The 22,092-nt window shown below is 30.9% G+C and overlaps 1 protein-coding gene across 2 annotated transcripts in view; it reads left to right on the top strand.

Moving 5' to 3' along the window:
* The window catches only part of LOC127700969 (general transcription factor 3C polypeptide 1-like), a 315,269-nt gene that overhangs the window by 8,598 nt on the left and 284,579 nt on the right, over positions 1-22,092 (top strand). For both annotated transcript variants that reach the window (XM_052204733.1, XM_052204726.1), the window contains exons 6-21: positions 756-876; positions 1,270-1,443; positions 2,238-2,356; positions 3,298-3,428; positions 4,115-4,328; positions 4,969-5,099; positions 5,929-6,207; positions 6,651-6,748; positions 7,713-7,856; positions 8,060-8,212; positions 10,956-11,054; positions 11,591-11,728; positions 12,470-12,578; positions 13,431-13,519; positions 14,975-15,166; positions 21,354-21,546. In XM_052204733.1, the coding sequence (XP_052060693.1) occupies positions 756-876; positions 1,270-1,443; positions 2,238-2,356; positions 3,298-3,428; positions 4,115-4,328; positions 4,969-5,099; positions 5,929-6,207; positions 6,651-6,748; positions 7,713-7,856; positions 8,060-8,212; positions 10,956-11,054; positions 11,591-11,728; positions 12,470-12,578; positions 13,431-13,519; positions 14,975-15,166; positions 21,354-21,546 (2,384 nt within the window). The remainder of the gene's footprint in view (positions 1-755; positions 877-1,269; positions 1,444-2,237; positions 2,357-3,297; positions 3,429-4,114; positions 4,329-4,968; positions 5,100-5,928; positions 6,208-6,650; positions 6,749-7,712; positions 7,857-8,059; positions 8,213-10,955; positions 11,055-11,590; positions 11,729-12,469; positions 12,579-13,430; positions 13,520-14,974; positions 15,167-21,353; positions 21,547-22,092) is intronic.

The following is a 22,092-nucleotide window of genomic DNA, read 5'->3' as shown; positions in this document are numbered from 1 at the left end:
TTAAAAAATCTCATTGGTGACTTTTTCATAAAAATTGGTACAAATAATCTTCATACGTAATCAATCCTAATCTCATTTTAAGAAAGAGGGGTCCATGAACTCGTTTTCAAGTTATATCAGTCTGAATGATAAAAATAAGTTGAAAAATGCATCTTTTCCCGATATGTCGCAGTTTGATGTCGCGAAAAATAACATTTTATGTTGGCAACTTCATTGCCTCCTCTGTAACTGTATCATATGCCCTTAAATCAGTAATTGGCAAATGAACTTTTTGTCAGAACATCAGAATAACAACAAGTCATGAAAAACACATCTTTTATTTTAGAAAAGCTGTTCAAACTTTTTACCGTAATGAGAAATCTTCTTGATTACCACAATTACCATTCCAAAAGGATGTGACACTTTCATAAGTTGCATTTGTATAAGAAAAAGACATAAAGTTGCATTTTCTAACCTATATTTGATGTCCTGGCTGTTCAACTTACCTGATCTAAACACTATTTTAGCATGACTACAAATAATAAAATTGACAAAAGAAATCAAAAATAATTTATGAAAATCTTGTAACAAACAGCTGCAACTTAAAGAAATGCTGAAAGTAAAATCAACTTCAATAGATGAGAATACATTCTGGTGATTCTATCAAAACTTTACAGAAAAAACAGTAACACATGGCTGGTTCATTCACACAATTATTGTTGAACAGTAATTTCTACAATAATTGCTAATATATTTGTTCTTTATATCACTTATAGGGGAAGATACAGTGGAGAATTATCAGCTGGACCAGTCAGTTTAGAAGTCTTCAAGATGCCCAGTAAAACATTGTTTTACCATACAATTAAATTAGTCAGGCTAGGAATCATTAAAAAACAGGTAAATTAAAGAGTTAAGACAGTTAAGGCAAACAATCAATGATCTACAACACTGAAAGGAAAATTATGTACCGATACATGGTTCTACAAAAAGACAATAATGTATTGAAGTTGAATTCATGTTAGTCCAAACATATAGCTACTTCTGTTAAATAGGGGTTTTGTTTCTAACAGAGGTTTGTAGTAAGGATGTATGATTTGAGATGGAAAAGGATATTTCTGCTAGCTTGATATTTATTTACATGCCTTTTTGATGCATTTTCAATATATGTGGTTAACCTTTTTCAATGTTATATGAAATCTAACAGGGAGAGCTTTGGTTCATATTTATATAAAAGCAGCAACTCAAAATACAAATCTTTAATCAAATTATGCCATGTGTTTTTCATTGTAGGATGTTAGTGTTTTATCCAAGTCTCATAAGCACTTGATGAGAAAGATGTTTCATCTTACAAGATTTTTTAAAGTTGTCAATTCCAAGAACTTTATAATAGCTTCACAAATAGCCACTTATTTATTGGAGAAACCAAATCATAGAGAAATAATATCCAAAACTAGAAATGATTTGGTGAGTAAACAAAATAAGGGTTGAAATATATCATTTGAACATAACAATGGAGAATTGTCAAATTGTCAGTATGGCAGCAACCTATCAAAGAAAACATCACATGAATTTGAAGCACTTTAATATCAATTTCAGTTTGTCCTCCATTAATAGAAATACAATATTTCTGCAAAATTCTACACAAATTGATATTGTTTTTCTTTGTGACACTATATGGTCAATCTAAGCAAAACTACATTCAGTAATATTATAATTCTAAAATGTGAAATTATAGTACTAGTATCATTGCCATTACTTTCAAGAAATGCATTATTGGATAGCTACACAATATTCCATGTTAACAAAACAGCCAAAACTAGATTTTATATTCCACAATATTGAACACAGTGCAGTATATCACCAACATGAAGGAGTCCCTATCATTTTCAAAGTTCCACAGTAAAAAAAAAACATTTTAGTGAAGAATATCAGCTGTACTTGTATAAAGCTGGTGCAGAAGAATTTTTTATTGCAGTAATAATCACCACTATTGATGCTAAATCTAAATTTTTGCACAGTGAATGATGTCCTGCAAAGTATATCCTTTGTTGAGAGATAATGATCATATATTAGAATTTAATTCAAAATCTTTAAAATGGTTAGAAAACAATGTTTATTTATCAATAATGTAATTTCTTTCCTAAAATATGCTACTTAATTTGTAACAGTGATTGAAATGATTTTATTGGTCTTACTGTCAAAATCTATGAAAGACTGTTTGAAATTTCTTTTTTCTTTAAAGATATATTTTTTTTTAGCACATAGAAGAGAAATCATTTAAGAAAGTCTACAAAACTTACAAGAAAGTCTTTAAAACATACCTAATATTGTACAGAGAAATGTTTCCAGATGCCAAGGAGAAGGAATATATGACAAAGTAGGTCTAGTGGTAGTTTTTGAATAATTAGTTAACATCAGCATTTGTAGTTTTAGAAGTAATTTATTGAGAGAAACTACAAATACTGGTTACATAATAAGTTGGTACAATAATAGGAGATATTATGTTTTCTGGTTTGTCAGTATGTTGGTCTGTCCCATTTAAGGTTAAAGTTTTAGTTTAGTGTGGTTTACCATGAAGTTGTGATCACATAAAATTGAAACTTAATACACATTCATTATGATGTGAACTTCTTAAAATATATTCCCTATTAGGGTTTTGACCCTGTTTATCGTTGTTCCTTCAACAGGTTGAATGATATAAAAAGGGATAACAAAAATTGTCAAAAATACAGGTCAGTATAAGAGACCACATCAACCACCAACACCAACTCATGTGAAAAAAATACTAAACCCAAACAAAGACCAACAACAATAAACAACACATGTTCAAGATACCCTGACTTAGCTTGGTGCAGGCACAAATCATAAAACTAAACACACAATAAAAACAGCACAGTGCAGCTACCAACAAAATGACCACTTACTCGAACAAGGAAAACACCGCAGCCTTGGTTAAAGGTAGTTTACCATGAAGTTGGTTAAAGGTAGTTTACCATGAAGTTGGTTAAAGGTGGTTTACCATGAAGTTGGTTAAAGGTAGTTTACCATGAAGTTGGTTAAAGGTAGTTTACCATGAAGTTGGTTAAAGGTAGTTTACCATGAAGTTGTGTTCACATTATCTTGAAACTTAATACACATTATGATGTTAAGTTCGTTAAACATAAGCTATGGTTTTGGCCTAGATTTTGGGGTTCACTGAACGTTGAAAATGTGATAGTAGGAGCATGATATGGTGGTATATATAGGTCTATGATTACATATTCTTGTTAATTAAGTAAAATGGAGTTTGATACTAGATATATAAATTTCATTTTTCAGGAACAAAATATCAGAAAAACATTTACGTGTAATTGAGTGTACTAGAATGCCAAGCTCTGCAAGTGATGAGGAATCAGATGATGAGGTTGGAGAAGAAGATGAGGAGACTGAGGGAGAGGACACAAAGAGAGGTAGCAATATTTATTATGTATTTTTTTTGTAATATATTTTTGGAGTTAGGCAATTAGAAAATGGACAATTTTTATGCCCCACCTACGATAGAAGTAGGGGCATTATGTTTTCTGGTCTCTCTGCATCCGTCCGTCACTCTGTCTGTTCCGCGTCAGGTTAAAGTTTTTGGTCAAGGTAGTTTTTGATGAAGTTGAAGTCCAATCAACTTGAAACTTAGTACACATGTTCCCTATGATATGATCTTTCTAATTTTAATGCCAAATTAGAGTTTTGACCCCAATTTCACGGTCCACTGAACATAGAAAATGATAGTGCAAGTGGGGCATCCATATACTATGGACACATTCTTGTTCAAATTTGCAATTTTTCTCAAATGTTCTTAGTTTAAGGTTTGAAAGCAAATACGATAAAAAATACATTTTATCAATATCTGACTGCATCACAACATCTCCTTTCTGTGATTTTGAATACAGATGACATATGCCAATCAATACATATTTACCATACACCAATACAAATTTCTATACATGAATTTTGTTACAACAATCTCAAAAGCAACTATATATTTTCTTTGAGTCATTCAGAAATTTAACAATCAGTTGTTAATTTTGTTAATAGTCCATTTTGATTATTATGAACAAAATGTTATTACATTAACAGGAATAAAGTGTATTTGTGTTTTCAGAGTTGAAGCCCTACTCTTACATCTATGAGAGACCTCTATTATGTCAAGGACTAATGGCAGTGGAATCTGCTGGACCACAGGGAGTAAACAGGGCTGAACTCACCAAGATGATGTGTCTAGACTACTATGATGGTAGAGCTATATGTAAAGCTTTGATAAGGTCTGGTAGTGTTGTAGATGTTGTAGTGGACATGGGGAAGGTCAAGAGGATACAGTAAGTTGATGTTTGATAATTTATTTCATTTAAGCAAAAAAATATTATGGTGACTTATAGATGCTAACTTCTACATCATTTGGTCTCTGATTGAGGGTTGTCTCATTGGCAATCATACCGCATCTTCTTCTTTTAATAAGCAATTATCTGTTTTAAGTTTTTCCTCTAAAGTTTCTTCTAGTTTGCAAAAGTAGCAGACTGTTATTGCAGGATCTGAATCCTTAGTGAAGTTTGTATTGATTACTGGTACAACTGACAGAAAAGGAGGGGCCAAAATAACTGACAGAAAAGGAGGGGCCAAAATCCTAAAATAGATGGCTACCAGGTGGCTACCAGCTTTTAAAGAAAACACTACTAGACAATTCTGTGCATTGCAGATAGTATTAGAAATGTAGTATTAAAGATAGGCAAAGTATTTTTTCCTAGTGTGGAATTTGCATAATTAAAAATACATATTCTGTTAGTGAAAATCATGGATGATATTCATTCCAATGAAATTAAGTTACAGAATGAAATGTGAACTACAAGATAACATTAAGATCAATATTTATAAACAGGACTTTATATGTTGTACAAGGTCTTGTGTTGTAGAAGTAGTGGTGCTATGTCAGGTTATTTAAAGATAATAAATTATTTCCAGGTACATCGCTAAGAAATTTAAGGATGAAAGTAACGTTCTTCAGGAGTACTATTCAGAACAGGGTAAATTTCTGGAGCTGATTAAGAAAGAGGAACCCGAGGATGAATTTGGTGAAGCAAGAATAAATGATAGTAAGTATTATTATACTTCATGTTAAAATGACAGATTCTGCTTCAAATATATCTGATTGTTATCCCATGAAAACCATTGTCAATCTTGGCTTTACCTCAATTGACAGTGATTTCTTGGGGTAACAATCTGCTTTATCACCCTCTCAGTTATGTTTTATTTATATAATGAAATTCATGGAAGTATTCAATTGTGGTCAAATTATTCTTAGGCCAGATTATATGTGGTGAAAAATTATTAAATGAAGAGGAAATCCTCATAGAAATGTCAGAATTAAAAATGGGTATTTGCTATTATTGAAAGCTAGTTCTAAATTTTAACTAATAGTTAAAACACGTTCATCCAGACTATAATATCAATCAGTACATTTCTGATGGATTTGGTGTAAAGACATCGTATTAAACAGTCTGATAAAAGCATGACCTAGTGCAATGACAAAATATAAGTTAAGACATGATGCAGGGCCATAAGTGTTTTTAATACCTGGATAACGATACCCGTCAAGTTATGTATCAAACTATGAAAAAAACATCAATGGTAATAACCATTTTTTACTTCAGTCCTATTACCACAAAAGTAGGTTATCTTGATCTAAATTTATATAAATAACTTCGTTTAAATGAAAAGTTTCACATATGAATTGAGTTTTTGCATCAGAATTTGCTGGTTTTAGTAAAAATTTAGACAAATTATTTTTGTTAATTTGCAATTGAAAATTACTGGCTTCTATTCTACATTAAATCTAATCAATTTTGACATTGAAACACTAATGTATATTGTCAGAGTGTATTTTATTTTACTTCTGGACTCCAAACATTAATTTTATTACAGCAGGAGAAAGTTCTCAGGATGAATTACAGGGGAATCAGAGCATGCCAACAGAAATGTTCACAAGTACACCAATTATAAAGCAAGAGATAATCATGGATGAATCAGCTGAAAATATTGAAAGTATTATGGAAGGAATAACTTCATCTTCCCAAGAAATTACAGAACTATCAATGGAAAGCAGTTTCTTGGACGATGTGATGGAATTTCCACAAACCGTTATCAAATCAGAGGAGGATATGTCTGGTTCTCCTAATGTTAGGAGAAAATTCCAGAAGAAGGGTAAGAATATTAGGCTTCTCTGTAAGTGCAAAATGCAGATTTTTATACGATCCACAATCAATATTACTTGTTGCAAATATCACTTTCAAAATATACTTGTTCTTTGAACATATGTTTTTATGTTTTTGTATACCAAATTTATTGACCACCATGAAATTTTATGAATCTAAGGAAAGTGAATTATAAGTAGAAAGATAAGGCAGTTAAAAATGACAAAATTGTTTAGGTGATTATGTTGAAGTCAGGAATTTTTTTTATCAGGCTACTTACAACAATGGTAGTTTTGAATTTATATTCACTATTAACATTAAATTAGAATAATTGTGGTCTCTGGTCTCTGCTTTCTGTTGAATACTTATTAAAAACATAGTTTCTGTGTATTTAGCTTTTAACATTGGAATTTGATTTGCAAACCATGTACAATTCAAAACTTTCCATTCTAGAGAGCATACAGACAGGGAAGCACTTTAAAAGAATGTCCTGGTTACTAGAGGCAATCAGAGATGCTAAATTGATAGAGAATGTCTTCCATTTGATAAAGGTTGGTTTTTTAGTTCCATCACTTGGCCCATATATTGTTGTCCAATTGTGTCCATTGGTAAAATAAAAAAAAATCTCAGGTGTATTTTGATACCAAACCATTTCCCTTTTCACTGAAAGGTTGACATTCATATTGGCTCTTAAGGTTGAAAATGACATAGAAGTCATGCAATATATTTTTCCTCTTTTTTTGTTGGAATAATCAACCCAGATGAACCAGGTGAGGCTGGGTAATGAAGCTTCCTGCTCAAAATCTAAATGTAGTTCCAAGAAGGGTTTCTGCATTGTTAAGATCCTTTTAACTACAAAATCACCATTTGGAGAATAATTTAACAGGAACATTACTCTATATAATCCATAAACTAATAGAGTCTTAATTTAGGCCAGGCTTGCACATGGCATAGTATCAAATCTTTTTGCCATAGTTTATGATCTCGTTAAAAAGTGATGTTAATTATTCATGATTACACAAGGTTCTTAAAGCAGTGTTACAAGCATTGAATTTGGATGCAAATTTTTATGCCCCACCAAGGGGCATTATGTTTTAAAGTCTGTGCATCTGTTCGTCCGTTCGTCCTTTCATCCGTCCGTCCGTTCGTCCGTCTGTCCTGCTTCAGGTTAAAGTTTTTGGTCAAGGTAGTTTTTGATGAAGTTGTCCAATCAACTTGAAACTTAGTTCACATGTTCCCTATGATATGATCTTTCTAATTTTAATGCCAAATTAGAGTTTTGATCCCAATTTCACGGTCCACTGATAAAAAAAATGATAGTGCGAGTGGGGCATCCGTGTACTATGGACACATTCTTGTTAGTAATGTCTTGTGTAAGAATAAGTATATATTAACGAAAAATGCTCTAATATACAGTATTTTTTGCATAATAAGTATATACTAAATATGTACTTTGAATTTTATGTAAACAAAATTCTGAACATTGATTCTTCTTTCTTTTTGTTACTTTTACAGAATTTAAGAGCAAAGGAAAAAACGGAAGGAAGTTCCTTTCAGATTGATAAAAAAACACTAAATACTCTTCTACAGATTCTAGTGAAACAGGGAAAAGTTAGATGCATCAAAACTGTCATTGGCATGGGAGATAATACTAAATTAGTAAGTACTAATCAACTACCATGGAATTTATAGGTACCTGTCTTAACAGAAGACATAAATGTTAATCTTAAACAGAAAGTTCAAATTTCAGTTGAAAGTTAGATCAAATATGACTTTTTATGTAAAATATATTCTATAATATTGACAACCTTGAAACTGCCCTTATATGGTTCTTTTAAGTTGTTTGTATTAAAATATTGCAGTTGCAGTTTTACTGTGATCCTAGTATACAGCCTACAGACAACATTGTTAAGAGTGCTATAGAACAAGCCAAACTAAAGTCCTTCAGTGTATCGAAAGAAAGTCTGAAAAACTCACACAAGAAAAAACCTCCAGTTGCCAAGAAACCATGCAAGGTATGACGGTATTTTTTATCAAAAATAATAATATATTATAGTATTTCATAACACCATAACATAATTTCACCATTGTTATAAATTAAGTCCTTAAACCATGTTATTTTTTATTTGATTTTCATGATCACCCAAGTTATTTGTTAAGGTTACACCTTCCTTTGGGCAGAGTCAATTATTATTGTTACGTAGAGAACCAATCAAAAGTAAGGACAGTACATAAACATTGTGAAACCGGTTTAGAAATATGTTTTCAATCAAAATTTAAAATATAGTGTCAATTATAAGCTAATTCACAAGCATGTTGTTGGTGTGTTTGATTTGGCAATTTCATTTTAATCAGAACAATACAATAACATTTTTGTCTCGCCTTGACGGAGTCAAAATACGAGACATAGGTATGCTGTTTCCGGCGTCGGCGGCTGCGTCGGCGGCTGCGACGGCGGCGTCAACAATGTATTAGTTTGTGATTAGGTCTAGTTCATGGTGAACCACTAGTGGTAGGTCAATGATATTTGGTATGCAGTTGTATTAGCATTGGCACATCTCATTACCATGGAGATTATTTGGCCCCGCCCCCTCAGTCAAGGTCTATTGACTTTGAAACTTTGCTTTGTTTACATGTATTAGTCTGTGATTAGGTCAGTTTTTGGGGAACCACTAGTGGTAGGTCAATGATATTTGGTATGCAGTTGTATAAGCATTGGCATATCTCATTTCCATAGAGATTATTTGGCCCTGTCCCCTCATTCATGGTCTATTTACTTTGAAACTTTTGCTTAGTTTTCATTTACTAGTTTGTGATTAGGTCAGTTCAAGGGGAACCGTTAGTGGTAGGTCAATGATAATTGGTATACAGTTGTATAAGCATTAGCACATCTCATTTCCATGGAGAATATTTGGCCCCGCCCCCTCATTCATGGTCTATTTACTTTGAAACTTTTGCTTAGTTTACATATATTAGTTTGTGATTAGGTCAGTTTAAGATCAACCACTAATGTTAAGTCATTGATATTCGGTATGAAAATGTATTGGCATTTGCAAGTTTCATTTCCATGGAGATTATATAACCCCACCCCCTAATTATGGTTCATTGAATTTGAAACTTTTACATAGTTTACAAGTTAATGTTTGTGTTTAGGTTTGTTTAAAGAGAACAACTTATGAAAAGTCAATGGTATTTGGTTTGCAGTTGTATGAGCATTGGCACATCTCATTTCCATGGAGATTGTTTAGCCCTGTACCTTCAGTCATGTTCATTGACTTTGAATATTTGCATAACTTACATGTCAAAGTATTGCTATTTTAATTTCAACATTTGAATTATCAAAATAACAAATAGGCAAGACATATCTCTGTGATAACAGTTTATTACAAAAGCATGGTGAGAGGAACATCTCAAAGATAACCCGACTAAGTTTATTTTTACACCCTCTGTAGCACTTCCCACAAAAAAGATACACATGAAAATCAAAGATAATGATATCCTTACATATATGATAAGGATATGGAAAGTTTTTTTTATCGATTAAATCATATTATATAAAATTACACATGTTAACAATCTAGTGATCAATCAATGAACAATGAACAGAGGTAATTGATTGAAATGAAATTGACAAATCAAACACACCTAAAACATGTAAAACCTGAAAACATATTTTTGAACTAAAAAATGCTTTTACTTTGAAAGTAACTGTTTATCTTGAAAAATTAATTTAAAAAGGAACAGGTTCAATATCACAAGGGAAGGATTTAAGTCTACTACTACTAGTTCTCCTTACATTAAGAGATAATGACGCATTTGTTTGTCAATAAGATTATGATTAGAGTTTTTTAGATTATTTTAATTTCGTGGATACCAATTTTCAAGGATTGAGGAAATATTGTATTTTCTTTTACATTTGATTTCCTGGTTTTATCAAAGTATCCGTACAAGCCTAAAGAAAATGTGTACTTTGTTGAACATTTAAATTCATGGTTTCCTATACCCATGCAATCTGCCAAAATTTTTATCCCACAAATAATAATGATCTCACATTATGGTGGTAGACAAAATTTGCATAGCACAACACTAGAAATAAATAAATAAATAAATAAACAGAATAAGAAACCTAAAAATCTGATTGCAGCAAAAAGGTGTTGCCATTTGTGTATCACTGGGAAACATTATAGCCATAATGCAATGTATGACAATATAGTAACAAGCTACTGAAATCTTATAGAATGGTGTTACTCAGCTTACCTTCAATATAAAAGAAATAATATTATCAGTGGACTAAGTGCTATATGAATTAGGCATTAATCTGTAAATTAGTGTGGTCGACTATAATTTATTGGATTAATATGCTATCAAAATTACCGTTGATACATTATATTAGGCTACATGTTTGAGTGTCATGAATGTTTTAGTCTTTTCCAGCTTTTTACCATTTTAACCTTGTTGTAAAAGCATATTCAATTATTTGACAGTCCCATACTGTTTGTTTGTTGATTTTTAACAGCATTTCCAGTTATCTTGTCTTTATCAGAATGGCCAGTTTTTATTGGTTAAGGAAGCCATAGTGCTCAGAGAGAACAGCCAACTTCGGCTCCGGCTCAGGACTTACAGTCTCTACAAATTAAGCAATTATTTGATAAATTTACTAAATATGCACAGGTTATGACATATAGTTTGTTTCATGTTATGTTAAGTTGCATATAAAAGGAGTTTTTTTACAAGTTATACTAATGTCACTTTTTACAGGACCTACTGAAAGGTTTGCCTGACAGTGCCAGAGAAAGTATTTGCAAACTCCATGAGTTTAAAAGCAAACTGAAATCTACAGATATGATCTATGATAAAGTAAGTGCATTATAATGTTAGTGGTCAAATAATATTATAACTCTAATACTGTAGAAATACATGAACTAAGAGACTTTCTTACATCGTTTAACTTAAGTTTAAGGGCATATTTACAATTTTCGTCCAACAATAAACTAACAGCAATGTCTGAGTTTTTTTTTGTGATTTCAAGGGAGGAGGTATGAAAATTGAGCTTTTTGGTAAAATTAATTGTACTCTTGTATGTATACACATTGCTAAAAAGACCTAGTTGTAGGGAGAAGAAGGGAATTGTTTTTTCATCTGTCATTCTTATATAATTTCCACCCAGGGAAGGCACTTTCAAAGTGGGTTGACCACCAATAGATTAGATGCAATTTTAGAATTTCACTTTCATTTTTACTGTACAAAATGGTATTTGACACCTTGCATTGCTAGGATTTTAAAGTGCCTTCCCTTGATCCCATATGTGTTTTTTTACCGAACAGCTCTGTGTTTTATGCATAATAGCAAAACTAATTAACAGTATTACAGTTTAAAATTTTATTATTTTGTAGAAAGCAGCAAGACTGTATGGTTACAAAGCTAAGATGCAGAGGGGAAGAATTATACAACAGTTGTTATGGTACCTAGTGTATGGTTATCAGGGCAAGGTACCAGATGATGTAGATATGGAACAAGAAGACAGTTCACAGGTATGATACTGTTAAGACAACTATATATAGTCTTTGTATGCCTTGTTTATTGTCTCTGGTCTGAACTTATGTTCGCCTATTTTGATGTAGAACTGTTAAATACTGTAAAGATATTTAGTTTTGTCTAGCCTGGCAACACATACATTTTTTGTTTGGCATCAGCAAATATTTAGAAAATACTTGATTAAAACTCAGAATGTTCCATCAGATATTTTTTAGTTTTAAATCACAGGTACGTAGCAAGAAATTTGTCGATAGGCTTACAAAGATTACAACAGGAAGTCTGGAATTAATCAAATCCACTTTAAATGTCAATGTTCATTGTAAATCTTAACTTTATAGTTCTTATTGGTTAACAAGGGTGTTTTTTATGAACCTGAGAACCCCACTAGGCTATGAGTATCATTCATCTCATTTCCTATGTAAATAAGTGAATTTAAAATTTGTTTTTTTTTTTTAATTTTGAATCCATCATTATTTAAAGTATAATAATGGATACTTCATTTACCTTTTTTATTCAATTCATCTTACAAACATGTGCGGTATTGTTTTATATGCAGGACATTTTTTTGGATATACTAGTACTGGTAACCGTATGGATGCCAACTTTTAACATTGTATATAGTTTTCTAAGTAAGAAATGTATTTATACAAATGTCAATTATTGTTGCACTTCTCTTACCTATAATGTTTAGTACTGTTATTACATATAATATTAATTTCATGAATATTTTATTGAAGGAAGAAACAAGTGGAGATATTTCTGCGAAGGGTATATCCAAAATACCACCTGTACATGTAAATGAGATGACATGGAAGAGATATCTTGCTCCACTACCTGAACACAGAGGTACTTATATATATGTGTAGGATATCATGATTCCAGATTACATATTGTAAATTATTAATCTAGTATCACAATGAAAAGTGCAGAAGCTAGACAAAGTGATCCTACATTTTGCCTTCATTGGTGTCATCAACATTTAGGTTCAGTCTGTGGTTAAAATTTATTTTATCATCAATAACTTTGTTAAACCATCAGGTTTAGAAGCTTTTTCATTATCTAAAGACAGTTATCTAGTGCAAAATTTTGAAAATATTTATTTTCATTTTTCTGTATTTTACGGACAAATGGACTTTTTTGCAGTCAACGTTTAGATACAGTTTTTGTTTTACATTTTGAGACATCAGTAACCATGCCAAACCTTCAGGGCATAGAATTTAACGGAACTTTGATACAAGCTTTTCAATGATTAAAAAATAATATCTGAGGCAAAATTTTTAAAATATATTTTTTTTCATTTTTCAGTGTTTATAGTGTTTATACTGAAAGATGGACTTGGTTTTTTTTCATGCAGTTAATATCTACATACAGTCTAATTTTTTTTAGACATTAATTACTTTGTTAAACCTTCATGAAATGATACAAACTTGGATACACACACCTGCATGATCAAGAAAGAGCATTTGAAGAAAAATTTAGACAGACTTAGTTTTTTGCCATCAACATTACACTTTAACACTTACAGCAGTAACCAGAGGCAAGACACAGGATCCAAGGAACTAGTTACCATTTTTTTTAATTTTATGATTGAAGAAAGCTTATAAATTTGTAATAAAAGAAAACTAGATATTTTATTATTTTACTATATCTGTATTGAGAGAATATTAATATTTAATGTTTTATTGAATTAAATTTCAGGTTATCCCAAGGGTTGGTGCCTGATTAGTGATGTACTACTGTCGCTTCCTCTGTGTTTATTTTGTGCACTTGTTCATGTATCCTATAAGGTAATGATAAAAAAGATTATTTTATATGAATTCATTTTGTTATTAAAAAACTTTATCCCCATCAAGTCTTAAAATTACAATGATTAGTTTATAAAACTTTTAAAATCATCCAATAATAAGTAGCTGCTTTAATAAATCTTTATATAAAAACATACATTTTATTCCATCCCTTTTGAAATTTTCAATGGAAGACTTAGTATGTCAGAACACAAGCTTTTATTACTCAAGTTATATGTATTTTATTTACACTGCATATGATGTGTCAATTTGTGTATAAATAATTTTATTTTTTACTCAATGAAATTTCTGATTTATGCAAAAATGATTCAATTTTGACATTAAGCAAAGACAAAGTATTGACATCTAACTAAGAATTCCTCTATAACTGGTGCTTGGGGTGTCCTGAACTAGCAATGAGGTGTAGGATTTTGCTTAGCAATCAAGTCCTCACTGTAACCTGAAAATGAAGAACAGCCATAAAAGCATTGTTCCTTTGCTTTTAATTATGTTGTGTGTGTAGGGATTTTATGTCATTTTATGTAATAGATATCTCTTGTCTTCCTTATAATTGCTAGTTATAAAAATAGATGTATTGTATTTATTTGGTGAATCCTGTGCTCATTATTGGATTTACTTTCACTGTGAATGATCGCATCCAAAAGTTCAGAAAGCTGGAAGTGTTTTAATACACATGGAATTTATAACAAAAAAGATTTTATCAACAAATTTTATTAATTACTAAATTACTAAATGTACACTTTATATGAGGGTTGTATATTCAGCTTTTCTCTAATTCTTCGTCAATTTATCCCTTTCTGCACCCATTGTATAAAAAAAATTTAATCAACGTGTGGTTCGTTTGATCTTAGTTCTTCATTGGTTAAAATCCGATTATGACGTCGAATTTTCTTGCTTTCCTCTGAATTTCCTATTGTGACGGCATGAAAAAAGGCGACCATGCCTGATGACGTCACATAGAAAGAACACATCTTCTTGCAGATCATTCGAAAAGAAGGAATAAATTTGCCTGTGTATTGTTTGAAAATCATTAGAGAAACAGATTCCACCACCAAATCTCGTGTAATACGATATTTATCCACTCTCGAAGTTAAATTTTAAATATTTAAAACGCTCGGCAAGCCTCGCGTTTTAAATTTGAAAATTTAACTGTCGAGAGTGGATAAATATCGTATCACACTGGATGCAGTGGTAGAATCCATATTTATCCATTTGATATATTGAATGGAGCAAGTATGGAGTAGATATATGTCACTTTGTGGGACAATAACCCAATTGGAAATCTATATATATATACAGAATAAATGCATTTGCTGTCTATGATTGTATGATGTTGTGCAAATATATGATGTCTTCAAAAATACAATATGAGTTGCTACTGCAAATTCTAGTTCATCTTAACTGTGCAATAAAAATCTTTTTTTTTTTCTTATACAGATAGATGGATTGATGGAATGGCTAAATGATCCAGTGAAATGTTTATATCCTATTTCCTTCCTGCCCTGTAAGATTTCACAACGACTCCTATTTGCCAGGAAGTACATATTTGCCTTCCATGAGAACTGTCAGAGATTGTGTCACATGGGACTTTTGTCGTTTGGTTCTTCTAACAACAAGGAGAAGGATCAGGTAATTGTAGCTGGTTTTTTATACTGTGTAAGATCTTGCAGTGAATTTTGTTTTTCGGGAAGAACACGTTTGTCTCTCTTGATATTTGTGTAATTTTTTTGTTACATACTAAAATTCTCATGTGTTCACCATTTTGCAACTTGTCAGCTATGCTTTGGTATTATCAAGAGCTTTTTGAAAATTTCCAGCTGTTGAAATCAAAATTGTTTGGATGAAATTCCAGTGAAGGGATTCATCAAATAATTTATAAAGCTTTTGATACCTAACATTTACAAGAAAACATTTGGATAAATAACAATGCTTTCTGCTTTTAATGTTCATTTGACATGAAATGAAGACTATGGTTAGTGAAGCATCTTCCTATCTGGGCAAAGTCAAAATAAATGGTCCAAATTTTTTTTTTTTTACCAAATTTCAACATTATTTTAGTGCATTTTCTTTTGTTGTATCTTGATACATATTCATTTAAGTTAATAAATCCAAAAGGATATAAAAAAGTATATAGAAATAAAAAAGTTCTGAAACTTAAATGACATAAACCAATAAAACAAATTTAAATCAAGTATACATTTTTGGAATATTATTTCAGACAAACACTATCAAATATTTATATTTTTTTCACCCCTATTGATTGCAGAGATCCAAACATTACTTTTGATGCAAAGATTATTAATCTCCACATTGATTATAATTTTTTTTTTATGTTTTTGGCTATTTTTTGGATCAATTCATTTAAAGTTGATTGAAAAAGTTTTGATTAAAAATTATTCATCAATCTGTTGATGAAAAAACTTCTCCATATTAAAACTAACCCTTTTTCAAATTCACTGAGGAAAAAAATTGACAGATAAATCTTTTAATAAAGAAGATATATCAAAAAGAAAATACATCCAATTTCCCCTGTTTTTGTTGCACTCCTGACATATTATACACCAAACAAAAAATGCAGAAACTAGAACAAAATACTCATGATTTTTTAAAATTCGTAATCATTGCTGGTTTATAGAGACCTAAATCTGTCATTTAAATGTTATTTCTATTTTAACTTATGCATCTTATGCACTTCAGATCATATTTAAATTGATTTTTCTGACACATTATTATAAAAATGAAGTTAAGTTACCAAACTATGAACTAAATTCTATTAAATATTCAGTAGAATTGTTGTTTGACAACTTAAAAAGAGATCTGCATTCTTCAAAGTTTTTCTGAACTATTATTATTTTTTTAAATTATTACCTATATAAGGAACTTTATTTCTCCTATTTTGATGCACTCCTGACATTCAATATATATCATATCAAAACAGTTATACATCATCAAAAAAGCCCATGATTTCTAGATTAAGTGTATATACCTTTCAGGTTTAACATTTTAATTTCATTTAAACAATATTTTTGAACTATATCATACATATCACTTATTGTATACATAAGTTCACGTCTCATCACATTTCGCTACTTTTTTTTTAAATGGCAGTCTTGGCAATGTTAAAATGGGCCGAATTTTGTGGCTTGATGTGTAGAATAATCCTGCAAAATATCTTTGGAAAATCTCAAGTATTAAATAATGAAGATAAAAAAAGAAGCAAAAATTGTCAGGAGTGCAACACTTTTTTGTGACATTTTGAAAAAATACTTTTTTTTATAAAGACACAGCAACTTGTAATATGATGATATGTCCCATAGATTCTTATTTATATTACAACTATTATGTCTGAGTGATGGATTTAGTTACAAATGAAGTTTGTCCATTAAACCGTTTTGATACAGATATGTTTTGAAAAAAAAGTATTGCCCTGTCAGGAGTGCAACACAATAATTAGTACAGCTGTGGAATAGAATGATGTTTGAATATATGAATCACACCTAAACATAAACAAAAGTCAACCCTGTAAAACAAATATGTCCTTTCCAGAATAAATACTTTATTAACCTGATTATTGATATAAATGTGTGATAGTCAAGTAAATAAGGCCTCCCTATAAGTGTCAGGAGTGCAACTTTGAAGTTAAACAACTCACACTTAATAAATACAAAAGCCAATATATTGTTCTCTTTTATTTTTCAAAAGATACTATACTAGATACAAGATTGCACCCAAAGAGTAGCCTGATAGACAAGGATTTTTTTTTAGAACCATTTATTTGATGTCAGGAGTACAACAGTTTTAAAAAGTTATTTTCTTGGACTTACATTTTAAGATAATCTCAGCTCCTTATGACTTATTTGCCTTCAAATATGTGTTCTTACTATTTAGGCTACATGTATGATATATTCTTAAAGGTGAATTTCAAAGCAGGACTTCGATCCAAAAAATATTGTTTGTCACAAGCAATTATATCTGAATGATGATTTTTTATATAATTTTAGAATTTAGGAAGCTAATTGTCATAAACTGTGTCGTTTGATTAGGAAATAACCATATTTCAATTTAAAAGTTTTATAATGGTTTCATGTAATACTAATTAAATTATTATAACTGTAATAACAAAACAATTAATTTTGTTGAACTCCTGACATGAATTTACCATAACAAGCAGTTTTGCACAGATTCAATATTTTTATTTTATTAAAGTCTCACACATTTGGAGTTCATCTTGCAGATCCAACCTTTGAATGAATGAAAGATGGGAAAGATATTTGATCATACTGAAATAACTTGAGAAGAAAATCAGACAGACTAAGGGATCAAAACACACCATCAAAGTCAACATCGACTATAACTTTGATGAGCAGAAAATTGAGAAAAAATCTGAAAGAAGATCCACCTAAAGGACACACTAGACAAATATAAGCAAAAAAAGAACAAAGAAAAAAAAACAATGTAAAACTTAATTACAAAGACTTAACCTGAATACAAAAACACAGATGGAGAAAATGAAAAAAACAAAACAAAGAAATTGGCAACAGAAAAGAAGAAGAAAATTGACACAAGCCAAAAAAGTTGCAAACCCACAGAAAAATGTCCAGTCGAGAAGCAAAAGTACAGGTGCAGATACACTATCTAGAGAAATCAGAAAGAGAAGACAAAGTATAGGGAAAATTCTTCCTGACCAACCCAAACCTTGCCCTAAAACAATTGAATACATCATATCCACAGCTACACCAAGGCAGTTGTAAGAAATAATCAGTACTGACGGAAGTGTGCTAGAAATTGATGGGTGCCGAAGTGGAAACAAAATTGAGAGACCCTTAATAGATCTGGAAACTGTTGAAAAGAAACTGCCATTTTTAAAAAGAATAGAGGCTACCTGAATAAGTTAGAACTAAGGGACGCTTTGAAAATGCCATTTTCTTTTCAACAGTTATCATATCTTTTGGGGGTTCCTTGACTTTGGTTATACTTCAACATGTTCAAGACTCATCAATTTCTTGCACACAGCTGATATCAGTTCTCATTTACTCTGACAACCACCTTGGTGTAGCTGTGGATATGATGTGCTCAATTGTTTAAGCCCAAGATTTGGGATGGTCAGGAAGATAATGTCTTATTCTTTGACTTCTCTTTCTGATTTCTCTAGGTATTGTATATGCATCTGTACTTTTGCTACTCTACTTGACTGGACAATTTTCTGCTGATTTGCAACTTTTTTTAGCTTGTGTCAATTTTCTTCTTCTCTTCTGTTGCCACTTTCTCTGTTTTGTTTTCATTTTCTCATATGTGTTTTAATTCTGGTCTAAGTCTTTTTAATTTTTCTTTTACATTGTTTTGTTTTCTTTGTTCTTTCTTTGTTTATATTTGTCTAGTTTGTCCTTCAGATTTGGATCTTATTTCAGTGTTTTTCTCAATTTTCTACTCCTCAAAGTTGAAGTTGTTGTTGACTATGATGGTGTGTTTGTATGCACTTAGCCTGTCTGATTTTATTCTAAAGTTTAGTTTCACAACCATCTTTCCCATCTTTCATTCATTCAAAGGTTGGGTCTTAAAGTTGAACTCAAAATGTGCAAAATGGCTTGTTATGGATAATTCATGTCAGGAGTGCAACAAAATTAATTGTTTGTTATAACAATTATAATAGTTTAATTAGTATAACATGAAACCATTATCAAACTTTTAAATTAAAATATGGTTATTTCCTAATCAAAAGACAAAGTTTAAGACAATTAGCTTCCATAATTTGAAAATAATATGAAAATTTAACATTCAAATATTTTTGCTTGTGACAAACAATAATTCTTGGATCAAAGTCCTGCTTTGAAATTTACCTTTAAGAATTTATTTTAACTCATACATGTAACCTAAATAGTTAGAAAACATGTTTAGATGCAAATAAGTCACTAGGAGCTGAGATTATCTTAAAATGTAAGTCCAAGAAAATGTCATTTTAAAACTGTTGCACTCCTGACATCAAATAAATGGTTCTAAAAGAATAATTCCTCGTCTATCAGGCTACTCTTTGGGTGCAATCTTGTATGTAGTATAGTATCTTTTGAAAAATAAAACAGAACCATATGATGGCTTTTGTATTTTTTCAGTGTGAGTCTTTAAACTTCAAAGTTGCACTCCTGACACTTACAGGGAGGCTTATATACTTGACTCTCACACATTATTTATATCAATAATCAGGTAAATGAACTATTTATTCTGGAAAGGACATATTTGTTTTACAGGATTGACTTTTGTTTATGTTTAGGTGTGAGCCATTTAAGCAAAAATCATTCTATTCCTCAGTAATACTAATTTTTGTGTTGCACTCCTGACATGGCACAACTTTTTTTCAAAACACTTCTGTATCAAAACGGTTCAATGGAAAAGCTTCATTCTGAGCTGAAATCATCACTAAGATATAATAGTTTTTATATAAATAAGAATTTAAGGCACATTCCTCCATACAACAATTTGCTGTGTCTTAATAAAAAAGTATTTTTTCAAAATGTCACAAAAAAGTGTTGCACTCCTGACAATTTTGGCATCTTTTTTTAACGTCATTTTTTCACTACTTCAGATTTTCCAAAGATATTTTGCAGGATTATTCTACACATCAAGCCACATCATTTGAAATTAATTTATTCAATCAAATGATCAGCATGATTTATAAATATTGCTTTATATGCAAGGAACCATTTATTTTGACTTTGCCCATCTCAAATGATCACTTTATGACAAAACTTTGAGTCTATTTTGTGTAGAAATCCAGAAATGACAATTTGTAATTTAAGTATTATATACAACTTATTTGCTTTGTAAGAGAATTGTACCAAATTGTTGCCATTTATTTCAGTGAGAAACAGATTTATTTGGCAGTAAATGTTATAATGTGAAGCTTATTCAGTATAAACTTGTTATCTATGAGATTTGATTTGTTCTGATATTTAATTCAAAGAACAAGGTAAAAGAAGGATTAGGAATGGTTGACACTTCGGGAAATGACAACTGGCTGTGGAAAAGTATTTTATACTGCAACTGTGCTATTTTTGCAGTCAAAGTGTATTGACCTTATATTCATTCGTGAAATCTAGTCACTGACCGTATATCACCTTGGTATTGGTGTCGATAATGTGTTTCCAGAGAATTTTAATTATAATGTCAATAAAGAAAACTAGTTCACCAAATGTTTATGTTGTGTGATTGAAATTCAAACTTGATAGTTTAAACAGTTGTAAGAGTAACAGTATACAGAGAACTTGAAATATAAGTTTTTTATGCCCCCGCTGTAGCGGAGGGGGCATTAAGTTTTACCCTTGTCCGTCTGTACGTCCCAAAATTGGTTTCCGTTCTCTAACTTAAGTTTGCCTCAACCAAATGTTATGAAACTTATACACAATGCTCATTATCACAAAACACAGATCAATTTGAATTTTGGTGGCGTCACTTTTACCGTTCTAGAGTTATGCTCCTTTACAATGAAAAAATTGCTGAATTTTTCATTTCCGTTTTCTTACTTTAGTTTGCCTCAACCAAATGTTATGAAACTTATACACAATGCTTATTACCACAAAACACAGATCAAGTACAAATTTGCGTATCGTCACTTTTACAGTTCTTGAGTTATGTCCTTTATAACGTTATATTTTTGTACTCCGCCATCACTCATCAAATTCATATTTACAGAAGACAATAGCGCATAGTCAACTTGTTAATATTGTTGTACTTATTAGACTAACATGCCAACAAGGCATTAAATAATTGTATAGATATGAACAGTGAATAGGATGCTTTATTAATGTCCTTCATTTTATTTCAGATCTTCATCTATTTACATCAGTATGCCAGCTTGGTAGATACAAGGGCATCATATCAGGGTTACTTTAAGACTAGGATGCCTCCAGGTCATCAACTCGAGATGAAAACATACCATTTTGACAGTATTGAGGCTGTAGAACAGTATTGGATTGATCTTAAACACTTTGCCTTTAGTAGTAACCTTGGGCATAAATGTATATATTATGTTTTTCTATGTCTGCCTTATTCTAATCCTATATTATATCTTTTCTTTGCTTGAGTTAGACAGATTTCAATTTACCTGTGATAATTTAAAAAATCCTGCATATTTCAGAGGGCAAAGCATAGGAAAATTTTGTATTGCTTAACATCTAGTGAATTTCTTTTAGGATCTGAACATGTTTTATGGTTTTTATACGCCCGTCAAATTTTTGATGGGACGTATTATGGTATACAAATGTCCGGCGTCCGTCTGTCTGTCCATCTGTCTGTCTGTCCGGCGTAAACATGTCGCATCGTAACTTGAGAATGACTTATCCAAATTTCATGAAACTTAACATAGTTGTTTCTTATGATGTGCAAACGATCTGTATACTTTTTGGTGAAAATAAGATTAAAACTTTTTGAGTTACGGGACTTAGTAACTAAAACAGGTGTGTGTTTTTTTTTCACATGTCGCGCCGTATCTCAAAAACAATTTATGATTATTGCTTAAAACTTTACACACTTCTTAGTTATATTAATCTTAAGATCTGTATACT

The sequence above is a fragment of the Mytilus californianus genome, unplaced genomic scaffold (assembly GCF_021869535.1).
Source record: "Mytilus californianus isolate M0D057914Y unplaced genomic scaffold, xbMytCali1.0.p SCAF_1, whole genome shotgun sequence".
NCBI lineage: Eukaryota > Metazoa > Mollusca > Bivalvia > Mytilida > Mytilidae > Mytilus > Mytilus californianus.
The sequence above is the reverse complement of the archived record's forward strand: the minus strand, read 5'-3'. Positions and strand labels throughout refer to the sequence as shown.